Raw genomic sequence first — 18,036 nt, 5'->3', positions numbered from 1 at the left:
CGTTAGTGTGATACAGGCACAGTAAAGATTTGTAGACTGGATTCCAGTCACTCTGCAAATGTGCCACAACTCAACTGCCCATGTCACTAATTTCACATTAAATCATTTTCAGCATGGCTGCAGTTGCATTGAACTATGGGATTTCGTGCAAAAATAATGGACTATATTCACAAAATTCAAGAGTGTCGGGTTAATAAAATGCAACAGGCTGTGAGGAGATCAGAATTTTAATTGAAAACATAAAATGACCATTTCTAAATAAACTGATTTGCATAATGAGTGCTGAGATATTAGATCAGTTAATCAATATACACCGGTGACTATTCAATAATGTACTGCACCACATGTCCATATAAGCATAGTTTTAAAAATGTAATTCCAAAAATAAAACAAGTAAAATCACAATATTCAAGTCCACCTCAGTATAGATGATCATTTCAGAAGAGTTGATTGTAAACTATTCCCAGTATCCCTGAGCATTAGGTGAAAGATCATTAAAGGCACAGTCAGCCAAGGGAGCAGTAGTGGTGTTGTCGCTTAAAACTCTATTCAGCATATTGACAAAAGTTGCACTTACAAAACACTATAACTTTAGCAAACAGAATGAAATGCTCTTGAGAGTTTAATAAAAATGTGTACTTAAATAAAAATGGTTCTTGATTATGAAACAGAAATAATTTTGTATCATCCATCTAAGCTGATTTATATATGGAAAAAAAAATCAACAGGCATAATAAACTAACTGGGACGGACTGACTAGGATGGGTATCTAGCGTGTAGCCTTGCCTTGTGTAGGGTTCCCGAGATCTGCTGAGACCCTGACCAGGATTTAGAAGTTAGTTTGTCTAGTTTCTTTATCCTGGTCATCAAGGACTGCTGAATAAAGGCAGGTTTCTGTTTACTCTATTCTTTGTGTCACACAGCGCAGCCCTGTCAATGACTGTTACACAGGTCTGGTGTTTTTCCAATGATTCCCCTTAATTTATTATAGAAATAGAGACAATTAAAAAAGAGCCATTCTGTTATATTCAAATAATCATTCGGTCTTTTAGCCTACACTGTTCCTGCCGGTGTTATCATGTTTGGATAGTAAAAAAGACTATTTACACAATAAAAGAATCAGCTTTGACAATTGCTTGGTGGAATTTGGGCTGTTCCTGCCACTCAGCTGATGGAACAACATACCACATCACCACTCCTGAGGGATTGATTGAGACAACAAACTCTGTGGTGTCCTTCAGTGTAGGCATGGTCTTCTCCATGAACACATCATACACCTGAGAGAGAGAATGTTACAGCTATTACTTCACTATAATGTGAATAAAGAATGGCAAGCAAAATAATAATGCATAGATTAGGACTCTTTTGGAGAAGAAAAAATGATTGCATCACATTGCTGAGAGTTTAGGTGCAAGTTGCACAAGCTATCAAACACACAAACACAGCACTTACCTTATAGCTGCCAGGTGTGTAGTCGAGCACCTTCAGAGATGTCTGATAGCGGTACGGCATATCTGTTCTTCTGCTGAAGAACACCAAAGCACTTGCTTTATTAGACAGAGGACGCCAGAACACCTCTATGCCATTGCTCTCCTGAGAAAAATGAGAGAAACAGAAAGAAGTAGTTAGCAAGAGGAATGGCTTGCAAAGTCCTCATCAATTCACTTTCTATGTTCTATGAATTTCAATCTCACAGCAAATACCTTTATCAGGCGTCTTCCTTGGATGCCCAAGGGGTCCTGGTTGATGGCGATGGCAGCTTTGTTCTGCAGTATAGCACGTGCCCCGCTGTTTAAGGTCCTCAGGTCATTAGACATGAAAAGAGGAGCTGCCATTATTGCCCACAGTGCCATCTGAGAACGAGACTGGTCCATGCTGAGGCCAAAATTTCCTATGACCAGCTGGGAACATTGTATATTGTAAGATTTCATAAGATTTTCCACCATGAGCACTGGCACTGATGCTAGCTGAAGGTAAAAACATAATAGCTAAGAAGAGTATTGTTGATCATTGTTGTAGTCACACTGCTGATGAATTTAGAGATTTGTCAAGAGATATTAAGGTCCAAGATCTGTGTACTTTGAGTTTTTCTATGTATTACCTGCTTGGAACGGTGAGCTTATGGTTTTTAGTGTATCTGCTTTGCTCTGATAACTTTAAGTATTGTTTTAGTATGTCTACACAGATCTACAGTAAACATGTTTGGCAGACATCTGGCAGATGGCAGCTCATAGCCTGAAGCTAAATCCCAGCAAGACTGAGCTGTGTTTTGTCCCTGGAGATGCATCTCCATTTGATCTTCCTAGGGTACTCTTAGATCACACCATCTGACAACACATGCAAATTTTCTGCATCCTTCCTGCATCATGTGGACATCTCCTTCAGGATGATCCATCCAATTCTCTCCACAGAATTGCTTGTTCAGTGCCTTATGCATCATCCTGTAGCTGCCTGCATCAGCTGTAGAACACTGCCTACTAGGGGTGTTCTGGTTTATCATTTTCACAGTATGACAATATTCTATAAATATCACAGTTATCACTGTATCATGGTATTAATCGATTATTTAAAAGTATCTTTCCAGATGCGTAAACAGGACTGGACTAAAATCCCAGAGATACTCTGGTAATAATTATATTTCCTCATCTCCTCATGTACACCAAATCCAATCCGACTTTAGAAATATTTACATTGTCACTTACATTGTCAATATTTATCATATTGTTATTATAAGAGGAAAGAGAGAGTGGCTGTGATTAAATTAGATGGAAATGCATTTTAATCTGTATTTTTTACTAAGTTAACAGTGAAGGAACCATTCATTCATACCCTCTGACTAACACTGAAATTGTAACACCCCTATGGCCTACACAGCCAAAAATGGCTCACCTCCCCACCTACTGCATCAAGACATGTATTAAAACTCTCCTTTGTACTGTCACCCATATGGTGGAATGAACTTCCCTGGCTGTCTGTACTGCAGAGTAACCTTCAAACAAAGGCTGATGACCTACCTCTTCACTTAAATGAACACTAATAAAAAAAACCTTTAAAAATGTCTTAGTTGTACTGTTGTTTTTTTCTATATGAACATGTACAAACTCCTCTCATGGTTTTAGTATGGTACTATTCTTAGATACTGACCTATTTGTACTAGCATGAGGATATGTTTTTGACGGAGACTTCAGTAAGTCACTCTGGATTAGGCTATCTGCCAAATGCTGTAAATGTAATTCTGATACTATCAGTAACAACATTAACCCTGGCCAAGTTATATTACGTATGAACATATTACTCCAATGTGCGAAACAATAATACTCCCTACCATGTCAGGGTCATTCCAGCGTCCTGGTCCAGCAGCAGGCTGCAGGATATCCTGGTTTTTTGCAAACCAGTCCACAATGTTCAGGATGCTGTCCCATGAGTCCTCAATATCACCATAATTACGCCACAGGTTACAGATCTCGCCAAGCAGAGTGTAATTTATCTAGCCAAGAAGAAATAAACTGCATACTTTAGATACCACATGTTATATGAACTGATATGAATTGTTCAATGAATTTCAAATTGTCTAATTGTGTATATTGCAATTGGAAATTACTTAAATAAATCAATTAGTATTTCACTCACTTTAGGAGGAAGTCCACCCTGGTAGGCAGGCCAACTGCAGGAATAGCCAATTGGACGGCCGGTGGCATTAAGGGCTTTTGACATACGTGGGTAGCCTGTTAAACAGAATGCAATACAAATATGTACAGTATTAGAAATAAACACAAGGTTCAGCCATTTATGTACTGATAAAAGTATCATATGTGGCGTTTCATAGCTTCTTACTTATTCGATCATTAGATGCTAATATATATATATATATATATATATATATATATATATAATAAATATATATATATAATATATATATATATATATATATATATATATATATATATATAAAAATAATATATTATATATTATATATATATATATATATATATATATATATATACAGTGAGGGAAAAAAGTATTTGATCCCCTGCTGATTTTGTACGTTTGCCCACTGACAAAGAAATGATCAGTCTATAATTTTAATGGTAGTTGTATTTGAACAGTGAGAGACAGAATAACAACAAAAAAATCCAGAAAAACGCATGTCAAAAATGTTATAAATTAATTTGCATTTTAATGAGGGAAAAAAGTATTTGACCCCCTCTCAATCAGAAAGATTTCTGGCTCCCAGGTGTCTTTTATACAGGTAACGAGCTGAGATTAGGAGCACACTCTTAAAGGGAGTGCTCCTAATATCAGTTTGTTACCTGTATAAAAGACACCTGTCCACAGAAGCAATCAATCAGTCATATTCCAAACTCTCCACCATGGCCAAGACCAAAGAGCTCTCCAAGGATGTCAGGGACAAGACTGTAGACCTACACAAGTCTGGAATGGGCTACAAGACCATTGCCAAGCAGCTTGGTGAGAAGGGGACAACAGTTGGTGCGATTATTCGCAAATGGAAGAAGCACAAAAGAACTGTCAATCTCCCTCGGCCTGGGGTTCCATGCAAGATCTCACCTCGTGGAGTTGCATTGATCATGAGAACAGTGAGGAATCAGCCCAGAACTACACGGGAGGATCTTGTCAATGATCTCAAGGCAGCTGGGACCATAGTCACCAAGAAAACAATTGGTAACACACTACGCCGTGAAGGACTGAAATCCTGCAGCGCGCGCAAGGTCCGCTGCTCAAGAAAACACATATACATGCCCGTCTGAAGTTTGCCAATGAACATCTGAATGATTCTGAGGACAACTGGGTGAAAGCGTTGAGGTCAGATGAGACCAAAATGGAGCTCTTTGGCATCAACTCAACTCGCCGTGTTTGGAGGAGGAGGAATGCTGCCTATGACCCCTGGAACACCATCCCCACCGTCAAACATGGAGGTGGAAACATTATGCTTTGGGGTTTTTTTTCTGCTAAGGGGACAGGACAACTTCACCGCATCAAAGGGACGATGGACGGGGCCATGTACCGTCAAATCTTGGGTGAAAACCTCCTTCCCTCAGACAGGGCATTGAAAATGGGTCGTGGATGGATATTCCAGCATGACAATGACCCAAAACACATGGCCAAGGCAACAAAGGAGTGGCTCAAGAAGAAGCACATTAAGGTCCTGGAGTGACCTAGGCAGTCTCCAGACCTTAATCCCATAGAAAATCTGTGGAGAGAGCTGAAGGTTCGAGTTGCCAAACGTCAGCCTCGAAACCTTAATGATTTGGAGAAGATCTGCAAAGAGGAGTGGGACAAAATCCCTCCTGAGATGTGTGCAAACCTGGTGGCCAACTACAAGAAACGTCTGACCTCTGTGATTGCCAACAAGGGTTTTTAAACCAAGTACTAAGTCATGTTTTGCAGAGGGGTCAAATACTTATTTCCCTCATTAAAATGCAAATCAATTTATAACATTTTTGATGTGCGTTTTTCTGGATTTTTTTCTTGTTATTCTGTCTCTCACTGTTCAAATAAATCTACCATTAAAGTTATAGACTGATCATTTCTTTGTCAGTGGGTAAACATACAAAATCAGCAGGGGATCAAATACTTTTTTCCCTCACTGTATATATATATATATAAGACAAGTTGCATTGGTGTCCTTCAGACCAAAATGAATAAATCACATGCTAGACTTTAAGATCCCATCCACAAAAAACTCAAATTACTAAACTGTCATTTGTACTAAATTACCAAATGGTACCCAATTACCAATAGGGTTAATGTGAGTTTTCACTTTTTAGAACACCACAATGAATATTATATTACTTTAATCTTTAGATATGTTCCTCTTGCCTTGGGAAGCCCATCTTAAAAATATTTTTTTCATTACCAAAGCCCTGCAAAAACTGAAACAGCCATTGTACCATTAGTAGGGATAAGGGAAAATCAATTTCTTAGCTACATCTGATTTCTTTCTTGAAAGATCTTTGATACTTGATACATGAAAAGTCATAAGCAGACTTTTAATAAGGAAAAAAACTAATTAAGCAGGTAATTCCCACTTTCAACCAATGCTTTAAAAATACCTTATGAATAATAGTGATATATTTGCCTATTCAAATTAGATGATAATCATAAATCGTTTCAGCAACATTATCTGTACTGACAGATTTTTCATTCTTTCCACCTTTTTACTGTCTCTGCTTATCTGCTTCTTTCCCCCCCTCCCTGTTCTCTACATTGTCTCTTACCCTGCTCCTGGTCAGTGGCGTTGGAGTAGCAGCCATCAAATTTAAGCATGTCAACTTCCCATTCAGCAAAGGTCTGAGCATCAGTCTCAATTTTATCCAGGGTTGTACCGGGGTATCCTCCACAGGTGTAAGTTCCCAAATCACCATAAATTCCCAGCTTCAGCCCACGGTCATGAACATAGCGTGCCAGTTTAGCAATGCCACCTGGGAACCTGTTGGGCCAGCCACAGACAAAACAGCATATGTTAAATAAATATACATGCAGACAGTGTCTAAGGATTCATTCATAAACACTATGTTTATGCTGTAGTCAGTGTATATATTTTATTATTTTAAATACTTTGTATATTCGTAACCTAATTAACCTAATTAACCTAATAACTCGTAACCTAATTAACATAAATCGTAACCTAATTAACATAAAATTAAATCATATTGAATGCACAGCCAGCACTTTTGATCTGAGGCTAGGACTATTAAACATTAGATCTCTTGCATCTAAGGCTCTTATTGTTAACGACATCATTACTGATCAGGAATGTAATTTAATGTGTTTAACAGAAACTTGGATTAAACCAAACGAGTACATAGCATTAAATGAAGCCAGTCCTCCTGGATACAGATATGTACATCAGCCCCATTCAACTGGTAGAGGAGGAGGTGTTGGTCTCATCCATAGTAAAAATCTAGTCGTCACACAAAAACCTAAGCATAAATTTAATTCTTTTGAAATTCTTTATACCAGTATAAGTTATGTAGCCACAAAAAATAAGTCAACTCCTCTAATTATTATTTACAGACCCCCAGGGCCATATACTGAATTTCTTAGTGAATTTGCAGACTTTGTCTCAAACCTGGTTGTGTCTGTAGATAAAGCATTAATCGTCGGAGACTTTAATATTCATTTTGATAAGCTGGAAGACCCTCTAAGATTAGCGGTTGTGTCCATCTTAGATGCAGTAGGGATTAATCAGAACGTAATCGGGCCTACTCATAATGGTGGTCACACTCTTGACCTCATACTAACATACGGACTAAATATAGAAAATATTATAATTTTTCCGCAGTCTGAAGTTGTCTCAGACCATTATCTTATCTCGTTCATAATACGTATTGATCATAATATTTCCACCTCGCCTCGCTACCGCGTAAAACGTACCTACACATCAGCTACTGCACCGAGCTTCATAAATAACCTCGCAGAAACATCAATTAGATTTGGATCACCGTCAGATCCCATAGAACTCGATCAGGCGACTGAAAGCTTGGAGTCAACACTCCGCTACACGCTAGATAGAGTGGCTCCACTCAAAAGGAAAATAATTAGAGAAAAAAAATTAGCACCCTGGTATAACGATCAAACGCGAACCTTAAAACAGACAACTCGACAATTAGAACGTAAATGGCGTCAAACCAAACTGGTGATATTTCAAACAGCATGGAAGGAGAACCTACTGAAATATAGGAAATCTCTTGGCGATGCTAGAAAAATCTATTTCTCCACCTTAATAGGAGACAACAAAAACAATTCTAGATTCCTTTTCAACACAGTAGCAAAATTAACTAGGAATAAAACCACTACAGAGAGAAACACTCAATCATTACATAGCAGTGAAGATTTCATGAAATTTTTCATCGATAAGGTTGAAAATATTAGACGTGAAATACAGGCCATTAAATTAAAACCGGACAGTACTGTAACAAACCCATTACATGACAATGTAGCAATATCAGATCAATGTTTAGAGTGTTTTGCTCCGCTCAGAGAGACCGAACTAGCTACATTAATCTCTTCAGCCAATTTATCAACTTGCATACTAGATCCCGTACCTACATGTTTGTTTAAACAGATTTGTCCAGGAGTAATTGAACCACTTTTAAATATAATCAATTCTTCCCTAAGCACTGGCTATGTACCTAAATCACCTAAATTAGCAGTTATTAAACCCTTGATTAAAAAACCTGATCTTGACCCATCTCAATTGTCCAGCTATAGACCAATATCAAATCTCCCCTTCATCTCTAAGATTTTAGAAAAGGTTGTAGCAAAGCAGTTATGCTCGTACTTAGATAGGAATAACATTCATGAAACGTATCAGTCAGGATTTAGACCTCATCATAGCACAGAGACAGCGTTAGTTAAAGTAGTAAATGACCTTCTACTGACCTACCAGGTCAGGGTTGTGTCTCGCTGCTTGTGTTACTCGACCTTAGTGCAGCTTTTGATACTATAGATCACACTATTCTCCTTGATAGATTAGAAAATGTTGTTGGTATTAAGGGAACAGTCCTCTCCTGGCTCAGGTCTTATCTGACCGATCGTTATCAGTTCGTAGATGTAAATGGTGATTTCTCCATGCGTACTGAGGTTACTTTTGGAGTTCCACAGGGTTCTGTTTTAGACCCACTGCTCTTTACTTTATATATGCTACCCCTAGGTCAAATTATTCGTAAACATGGAATTAGCTTCCACTGTTATGCTGATGATACACAGTTGTATGTTTCAGCGAAGCCAGAGGACAGACAGAAGCTTAGTAAAGTTGAGGAATGTGTAAAGGACATTAGACGTTGGATGTTAACTAACTTCCTTCTACTTAATTCTGATAAAACAGAAATACTTTTATTAGGCCCACGTGTAGCTAGAAGTAATCTTTCTGATCACATGGTTACTCTGGATGGTCTTTCTGTTTCATCATGTGCAGCAGTTAAAGACCTTGGAGTGATTATTGACTCCAGCCTATCATTTGATGCTCATGTAGATAATATTACTAGGATAGCCTTCTTTCATCTCAGAAATATTTCTAAAATAAGAAACATATTGTCACTACATGATGCGGAAATACTAGTTCATGCATTCGTCACCTCTAGATTAGATTACTGTAATGCCTTACTGTCTGGATGTTCCAGTAGGAATATAAATAAGCTCCAGTTAGTCCAGAATGCAGCTGCTAGAGTCCTAACTAGAACTAGAAGATACGACCATATCACACCAATATTATCAGTACTGCATTGGCTCCCAGTAAAATCTCGCATTAACTATAAAATACTTTTATTAACCTATAAAGCACTAAACGGTCTCGTGCCACAATATGTAAGCGACCTTTTGGTTTTCTATGATCCGCCACACCTACTTAGATCAAAAGATGCAGGCTATTTGACGGTACCTCGAATAGTGAAGGCTACAGCAGGGGGAAGAGCTTTCTCTTATAGAGCCCCACAGTTATGGAACAGTCTTCCTACTAGTGTTCGGGACTCAGACACAGTCTCAGTGTTTAAGTCTAGGCTTAAAACGTATTTGTTTACTCAAGCCTACCCTGACTAGATTCTGTTCTACTACTTCGCAGTCATAATAATCTTTTTTCTCCCTCTCTCCTTTCGCCGAGCCCCACACGAATTTATGGAGATACTAGAGATCCAGATCCTTTCTGCCTCTGGATGGAGCTCAAATCTTCTCTAATTCCAGATTGCTGGGACTACGGCTGCTCCTAAGGCCATACAGACTTCATATAAATCCATAATGAACTTTTTCACACTAACTGTTGTTACCCAGATGAGGATGGGTTCCCTTCTGAGTCTGGTTCCTCTCAAGGTTTCTTCCTCTTAAAACATCTTAGGGAGTTTTTCCTTGCCACCGTCGCCACTCAGTGGCTTGCTCAATTGGGATAAATTCACACCTTTAATATCTGTATACCATGTTGATATTTCTGTAAAGCTGCTTTACGACAATGTCTATTGTAAAAAGCGCTATACAAATAAAATTGAATTGAATTGAGTATATATACACACACACACACACACACACACACCAATTCATATACTTATATATATATATATATATATATATATATATATATATATACACACATATATATACACATACACACACACACACACACACACACGCACATAACATGAATCCATGTATTATTAGAATTTTTCTTTATTATTATTATTATTATTATTATTATTATTATTATTATTATTATTATGCCATCGTATTAATAAAACATGCAGTGCAATGATGATACAAGTACAATATAAAACTGTCAGCAGAAATGGTGGAAAAACATAAATGTAATTTATGAAATGAAACATGATTAATAAAATAGCAATATCATTATATTGAACATTATTTTGTGAAGTACAATACCTCTTTGGATCTGCCTGCAGTCGTCCTTGTGCATCTCTGCTCTTTGATGCCCAGCAGTCATCAATGTTAACATAGACATAACCGAGCTCCCTCCAGCCATCCTCAGCCAGTCGGTCTGCCATGTCCCTGAACAGCACCTCACTAGACCAAAGAAATAAAAAATAATTTTAAAAATAAATAAATAAAAGACAGAGCGCTAAGGATCATTTAGAGAACAGGATATCAATGTCTGTCATATAAAATTTTGTGATCAATTCCAGCGACATGATAAGGAGGATCTCCATATGCTTGCATCTCTTTCAGGCAAGTTTAGAATAGTCATATAAACAAACCAGAATGACATACTACAATTTTCTGGAACTAAGATGCCCAAACCTGTTTGTGCCTGTGCACAAAGCAAGTTCCATGAAGACATGGTTTTTTAAGGTTGGACTGGAAGAACTCGAGTGTCCTGCACAGAACCCTGACCTCAACCCCACTGAACACCTTTGGGATGAACTGGAACACCGACTGCACCCCAGACCTCCTCAGTACCTGATCTCACTAATACTCTTGTAGCTGAATGATCACAAAAAAATTCCCCCAGCCACGTGCTAAAATCTAGTGAAATGCCTTCCCAGAAGAGTGGAGCTTATTAAAACAGCAAATAGGGACTAAATCTGGAATGGGATGTTCAAAAAGCACATACAGTTGCGATCAAAAGTATTCAACCCCATTGCAAATCAGCCAAAACTTACAGACTTTCAGCTGTTCACAATGAACAAATCAAATAAAAGCAATTGAAATAGTTCAACACAACAAATGCTTCAAGTGGGTTTCAACTGAAAATGCAACTTATAATGACTTTTCCAGCTTCAAACTTATTCAACCCCTGAACAGAATCCCTCACAACAGCACAAATATGCAAAACAGTTGTTGTCTCAAGCACACCTGATGCAAATAATCAAGGGCTTCATTAGTTGCACCAGGTGTGCTTGTGCTGGAACACATGAAATACCTGAACTGTTTAGGGGTAGAAAACATACGAAGTACCTGGACGGAGCAGAAGAAGGAAGCTATCAACGGCTGCAAGCAGATTTCTGAGAAACTAGGTTGTGAAAAACCCTCGAGTGACTGCAAAAGACCTGCAGCAAGACTTGGTGGCAACAGGCACTGAGGTTTTAGTGAGCACAGTATGGTGCGTACTAAACGCAGAAGGTTTCCATGCCAGAATTCCAAGACGTTCACCACTACTGACCCAAAAGCACAAGAAAAGTCGGCTCGAAATCATATAAATAAGCCACAGAAGTTTTGGTATTCTGTTCTGTGGAGCGATGAACCAAAACTGGAACTTTTCTGCACGATGGATCAGCTGTATGTCTGGAGGAAGAAGAATGAAGAAAGAACACTCTGTCCACAGTCAAGCATGGTGGTGGCTCGGTGATGCTCTGGGGCTGTTTTGCATCCTCTGGCACTGGAAACCTGCAGCGTGTGGAAGGCAACATGGATCCACTGAAGTATCAGGAAATCCTAGGAGAAAACGTCATGCCGTCTGTGAGGAAGATGAAGCTTGGGTGTCATTGGCCCTTCCAACAGAACAATGATCCCAAGCATACCTCAAATTCCACCAAGGCTTGGTTGCAGCAGAAGTCCTGGAAGATTCTACAGGGCCATCACAGTCACCTGACTTAAACCCCATAGAAAATCTCTGGTGGGATTTGAAGAAGACGGTTGCAGCACGCAAACCCAAGAATATTACTGAACCGGAGGCTATTGCTCATGAGGAATGGGATAAGATTCCTCAGGAACGCTGTCAGAAGATATGCATCTCGTTTGCAGCAGGTCATAAGAGCAAAAGATGCTTGTCATGAAGGGGTTGAATAATTTTGAAACTGGAGAAATCATTATAAGTTGCATTTACAGTTGAATTTGGGGAAACCACTTGAAGCATTCATTGTGTTGAACCATTTCAATTGCTTTGGTTTGATTTGTTCATTGCAAACAGCTGAAAGTCTGTAAATGTTGACAAAAAAACCTGATTTGCAATGGGGGTTGAATAATTTTGATTGCAACTGTATGAACAATCTCTCAGTGTGTGTGTGTTTCCTCTTTTCTTAAAATCAACTTCCTGTTTCCTCATCAGAATATTCCCATAATGGTATTTGAGGAAACAATTCAAAGAACCATTCACAGTTTCTTCACAGGTAATGTTAAAGAAAAATGTTTGTATGTCAGTAAAGAAAGCTTCATATTATGTAAGAGACCACTTTAAAGACAAAGAGCATAATGAAGGCTGCTGGGGTATGCTTCAAAAAAAAAAGAAGAAAGTGCGACAGTCAAAGTATCCAGAAAAACTGTGGTTGGTTCAGCAAGTAAAACCTTCTAGCTCATGTCCTTATAAAACTGCACAAATTGTACCAGAGACTTAAAAAAAAAATTAAGCAAAAGGTCGACACAACAAATGTTGATTTTGTTTTATTTATTACATTTAATAGCTCTTTATAGTGTTTATGTAGAAATGTTAATTTCATAGTTTTTGAAGGCATATGTGCTCTACAGCATTTCTTTGCATGTGCCTCAGACTTATAACTTTTGTTTTCAATTCCAGTGCCTAACATGCTGCCAATGATGGTCAAGTTCATATAAAAGTGCCAGCTACAAATAATATTGCCAAAGCACATAGCAATTGTATAATTGAGTAATATCCCATAACTGAGGCCAACTATGCAATCAAACACATAAGCATCAGAGCAGTGATGGAACGTCATGATGGGCCTCTCTGCAAGCATTAGACTGTTGTACATAGTCACTACTCACATTGCCAGTTCCACACCCTTAATATTTCATAAACATTAAGCCCTGTTATTGCCAGTAATACTGTGTATACCTGCTTAAGATGACCAACATCATCATAGCAAAGCAGAAAACGAGCAATAATTCGTTCACACAGACACACATAACAACAATTATAACCACTGGCACTGGAACACTTACCTTACTGTGGCTGGCAAATAAATGCAGCTACCATTAATTAACTTTGGCTGAAAATACAATGATACTACCCAATTTAGTTAGAACACTAAATGATATGATAACTGCAATAATACTAGACCTGTACAAGAAATGAATCTTTACTAAGAAAATACTGGCATTTAAATACACTACATACAGTGAACTAACACTTAGGTGCATGAAAAGTATCAAACCATTAACCTTTGCTGACCATTTTAAGACAGTTTCCCATGTTCTAGATATACTCAGTTGTCTGTAACTGTAAACTGTAAGTCGTTTGGGTTAAAAGACGAGCCAAATTAGATAAATGCAAAATTCTAAATTTGAGACTTATTAAATGTTGCAAAATTAAAATGAAACAATCAAGAAAGGAAAAAAAATCCTTTCATTTGTAAGCAATGAAGAAAAAGCTTAACATGGAGTCACACACCATGTTGTAATTGGCTCAGGAGTAAAAAGTCAGAATAGGTAAGAATGGTATACAATGCAATGTCAGAACTATTTCCCTCTCCCACAGCATATCTGCAAGCCTTCTTATAGCAGAATACAGTTTTTATGCTTCCGCTACTAATGCCTCCATCAGTCCGTCCGCCACTCTGTCTGCTCGTCCTAGATTCTCGTTAGCGCCATATCTCAAGAACAAGTGCTTGAATGGTTGTAGGATCTATACAGCATTATCACGGTAACCAGTAAATGAATGAACGAGATTTCTGAATTGATCTAAACAGGATCAAGATTAAAAGCAAGATCATATGTCTGAAATAGTTTTTCTTCAATAGCTTCCTTCCTGTTTGAAGTATATTTTAAGGGTTTAAAACAAGAAGGAGAAGACTTGTGGTGAAGGCATCTCCATCAATGCTGCTGCGGTCAAGATGTACTTGTTAGATTTTTTTTTTTTTTTAAAGATAAACATAGCATGTTGTTTCATTGCTATACATTGTTTCATTGTTTTATCATGTAGCGTAAATGCTGTATTTTTTTCCCATCTGAGCAAGATCTCTGCATATATCATTTAAAGTCTGTTTGACTTTTCTGTAGATATTGTTTACATTTTCCTTTGCAAGGTGTTCATGGGTTTGTGAGTAGACTACATTTTGAACCTATACTTACCTAATGCAGTTCTGAGTATCATTTTCACAATCAATGTCACAGCGGAATCGCTCCCATGCCAGCCAGCCCATGGGTGGGGTCCTCATCAGACCATTGTCCAGAGCCTGGGTGGCCGAGGAGAATGCCAGCAAAAAAATAACCACTGTTTGTTGCATGCCTGAATGAAAGCACCAAATGGAAATCAGATGGCAAGGATGAAATTAAAGGGTAGCAAAAGGGATTTACTTACACAAAATAAATCACACTTAGACATGGTTTAAATCACAAATTACTACCAAAACAAATATAATTTGTCACAATCAACTAACATCCTCACGCACTGTCATGTGAACTCAGTTTCAGTTTAACATATTTCTTAGATACAATGCTAGTGTCTTACATAAATATACTATATGGCCAAAGGTTTGTGGATACCTGACCATCACACCCATATGTGGGTCTTTCCCAAACTGCTGCCACAAAATTGGAAGCACACAATTGTATATGTCGTCTTTATATGCTGTAACGTTACAATTTCCCTTCACTGGAACCAAGAGGTCCAAACCTGTTCCAGCATCACAGTGTCCCTGTGTACAAAGCGAGCTCTATGAAGACATGGGGTGTGAAGTTTGGAGTGGAAGAACTCAATTTTCCTGCACAGAGCCCTGACCTCAACCCCACTGAAGACCTTTGGGAAGAACTGGAACACCGACTGCACCCCAGACCTCCTTCAGTGCCTGGCCTCACCAATGCTCTTATAGCTGAATGATCATAAATCCTCACAGCCACACTTCAAAATCTAGTGTAAATCCTTCCCAGATGAATGGAGGTTATTATAACAGCAAAAAGGGGGACTATACCTGGAATAGGAGGTTCAAAATGCACATATGGGTGTGATGGACAGGTCTCCACATACATTTGGTCATATACTGTGTATAAGTTTCGAAATAATTGATCAATACAATCTTCAGTGGAGGGGCATGATACTTAACCATTAAGGTCATTTATAGGATAGTCACCGTGTTGCTGTATCCTTAAATATAAAAAATTAAACACGTTATGGAATCGCTCATCTGACCTTGTCCAGTATCTGCTATGATGACAACTATGAGGCTCTTTAGTAAACATGCAAAACTGCTGAAATAACTGGGTTATTGCTGTGTCAGCAATACTGGAGAATAAAGCCTTAGTCCTACAATAAAAAAAAAAATGAAGCTGTTCCGCATTGTATGACACCTTGTGACTCCTCACCTGATGACTCCAGGTACGCCAAGCACATATCCACATAATTGAAACGTACACAAAGGCAGGACCTTCCCAAACAAGTAGTTATTTAAACAAATGAGAGTTTTGGGAGGACTAAGCCTTTGTTTTCATAGCAGTGAGACATAGGATTATACTTGGTGTACTATTCTATGGGATTGATGTTTTACCACGATCCATTGTAAAGATGTTATCTTCCGACAGGTTTATCATGTGATTTATAAGGGTTAGTTCTTGCCAAGTGTTAAAAGAGTGGCACAAGTTTTTCAGTTCAGGCACATTTTGTAGTCTACACACACACACACACACACATGTATAAACATGTCTCAAGAGGTTTACAGTTGATTAGTAACACTAAACATTTTATTCCTGTGATTTCACCACGGCAACGACTGTAAAAACAGTTCGAGTTAACAGAACTCAGGTTAAGAAGCCATTTATTGGCTTACACCCCATGACACGGTTACAGTACTTTATTCATTCTCAAAGTGTAACATCCCCTAGCAGTTACAGCATGCTACTGTAATTACAATGTCTCAGGTTTTTCCATGTTTTATTGCAGCACTCATTGTGTTAAGGTTTATCTTTTAGTGTAATGGCGCTGCACTCTAATAAAGCTTATGAACTTTTACACTATTGGACTTTAATACTGTAACATGAATATAACAAGGGTTTAATGCAATGCATGCCTCTAACAAACCACTTCTGCTGGCAGGTGAAGGCATCAAAGCTGGTCTAACTAATGTTTGTTTATTTATTAATGTCTAGCCTTTGCATATGGGGAGTGGTGTGTTTTAATATATTGTTAAACATACTGCATCTACAATATGTAGAAACAACAGAATAAAATCCAGTGTATGATGGGGCTTTGATTGCTATTTCTTGAATGATGAGATTAGTAACGAACAAGACGAGAACGAGAACGAGGACGAAGTGAAAAACGGAAGTGACGTTTGTTCGGCTAAGGACTGATGACTATGTGCAGAATTAGTCTTGATATTTCTCGCTAAAATTTAGTTTTAGTCTACACAGTGATTCCACTCAAAGCCGGCATGTTTTCCTGTGGACTCGCTACTCACCGATACCGACGTAGAATTTCACGAAAATCCCCTTTTCCGGAAGCGAGGTTTCTGCAGCCTGGACAGATTAACAGCCAAGGTTATAAGTCTGGCAATGCAGCAACTTCTTGTTTGCCTTGCTCTCTAAATGAAGCAGGTTTGTAGCAGATATTGTTGCTCTAAAAGCAGTTGTGAGAGAAGAGTCATGTGGACGGTTTTGTGTGTCATGTGCTGCTACTGTCAGCTGACTTGAAGGGCTTTGTTTCAATCGCACTTCCTGGGAACTCCAAAGTCCCATTGCTCGTCAGATCACACGCGGGCGACCTCTATTGGTCAAAAGCGTGTATTGCATAGTGACAACTCAAACGCAAAACATTCCTACCGCTGGGCAGAAAACGCGCATTCTCCACTACAACAGGGGGTGTTCCAGAAAGCGACTTTAACTAGTAAACCTGATATGCTTGGAGATTCTGCCCTGTATTATAAACCATAAATGGGATGCCAGCCCATCACAAGGCACCATGCACATGATGATGTAAGTCATGATGGCAGCAGCAGAATGAATTCAGAACTCATGCAGCAAGACAATGATCCAAAACACACTGCCAACTCAAACAGGATTTTATCAGGGGGGAAAGTGTATGGTTTTAGACTGGCCAAGTCAATCACCAGACCTTAACCCAACTAAGGAGTATCCCACCCCCAAACAAACAACAATTGAAAGAGGCTGTGGTAAAAACCTGGAAAGGCATCACAAAAAGAAAAAGAAACCAACAATTTGGTGATGTCAATGAGTCGCACTTGATGCAGTTATTGCAAGCAGAAATATGCAACCAAATATTAAGCGTTATTCACTTTAATTTACGTCAAGACTTCTCTGTCCCTATACTTTCGCTCACCTAAAAATTGGGTGGTCCCGATACAAAAGGTTCTATGTTTTATGTTGTTTAACATATCTAGATGTAAATTCCAGGAAATAAAAGCTGAAATCTTAAACTCTACTCACTTCAATGGCTCCACAGATAGATGAGCTCCTCGACCACTTAGAGAGGCTCTGTCAGGTTGACACTGTTATCAGTCATAATGAGAAAGAGGTGTCCCTTTCAAAGCAGGATCAAGAGGCACTGAACCTTTTAACCTTCTTCTCAACCATTTGGTAGAGCACATTTTGAGTCACTACATCTTTTTGAAAAATGTGCTGTACTTAACTCAGCCTGATTGAAGCATCTCTACCACTCAGGTTAGACAT

The 18,036-nt window shown here is 38.5% G+C and overlaps 1 protein-coding gene across 1 annotated transcript; it reads right to left on the bottom strand.

Moving 5' to 3' along the window:
• Window positions 1-209: 209 nt before the first annotated feature.
• On the bottom strand, window positions 210-17,915 carry naga (N-acetylgalactosaminidase, alpha). Its single transcript, XM_053650461.1, has 9 exons — window positions 16,809-17,915; window positions 14,488-14,644; window positions 10,387-10,527; window positions 6,237-6,448; window positions 3,631-3,725; window positions 3,326-3,487; window positions 1,704-1,901; window positions 1,453-1,593; window positions 210-1,277 (listed from the first exon to the last, which is right to left on the bottom strand). Exons 2-9 carry the CDS (start codon window positions 14,640-14,642, stop codon window positions 1,104-1,106), a joined length of 1,278 nt encoding a protein of 425 aa, XP_053506436.1. The 5' UTR covers window positions 14,643-14,644; window positions 16,809-17,915; the 3' UTR covers window positions 210-1,103.
• Between the last annotated feature and the right edge of the window lie 121 nt (window positions 17,916-18,036).

The sequence above is a fragment of the Ictalurus furcatus genome, chromosome 19 (assembly GCF_023375685.1).
Source record: "Ictalurus furcatus strain D&B chromosome 19, Billie_1.0, whole genome shotgun sequence".
Lineage (NCBI taxonomy): Eukaryota > Metazoa > Chordata > Actinopteri > Siluriformes > Ictaluridae > Ictalurus > Ictalurus furcatus.
This window is presented reverse-complemented; position numbering and strand designations above follow the sequence as displayed.

Coding starts and splice junctions, on each gene's coding strand:
- naga (XM_053650461.1), bottom strand. CDS start 14,642: ATGCAACAAACAGTGGTTATTTTTTTGCTGGCATTCTCCTCGGCCACC. Junction 3,726..6,236: donor CGCCACTGACCAGGAGCAGG/GTAAGAGACAAT, acceptor TCTGTTTAACAG/GCTACCCACGTATGTCAAAA. Junction 1,902..3,325: donor GCTGGAATGACCCTGACATG/GTAGGGAGTATT, acceptor CAATGTTCCCAG/CTGGTCATAGGAAATTTTGG.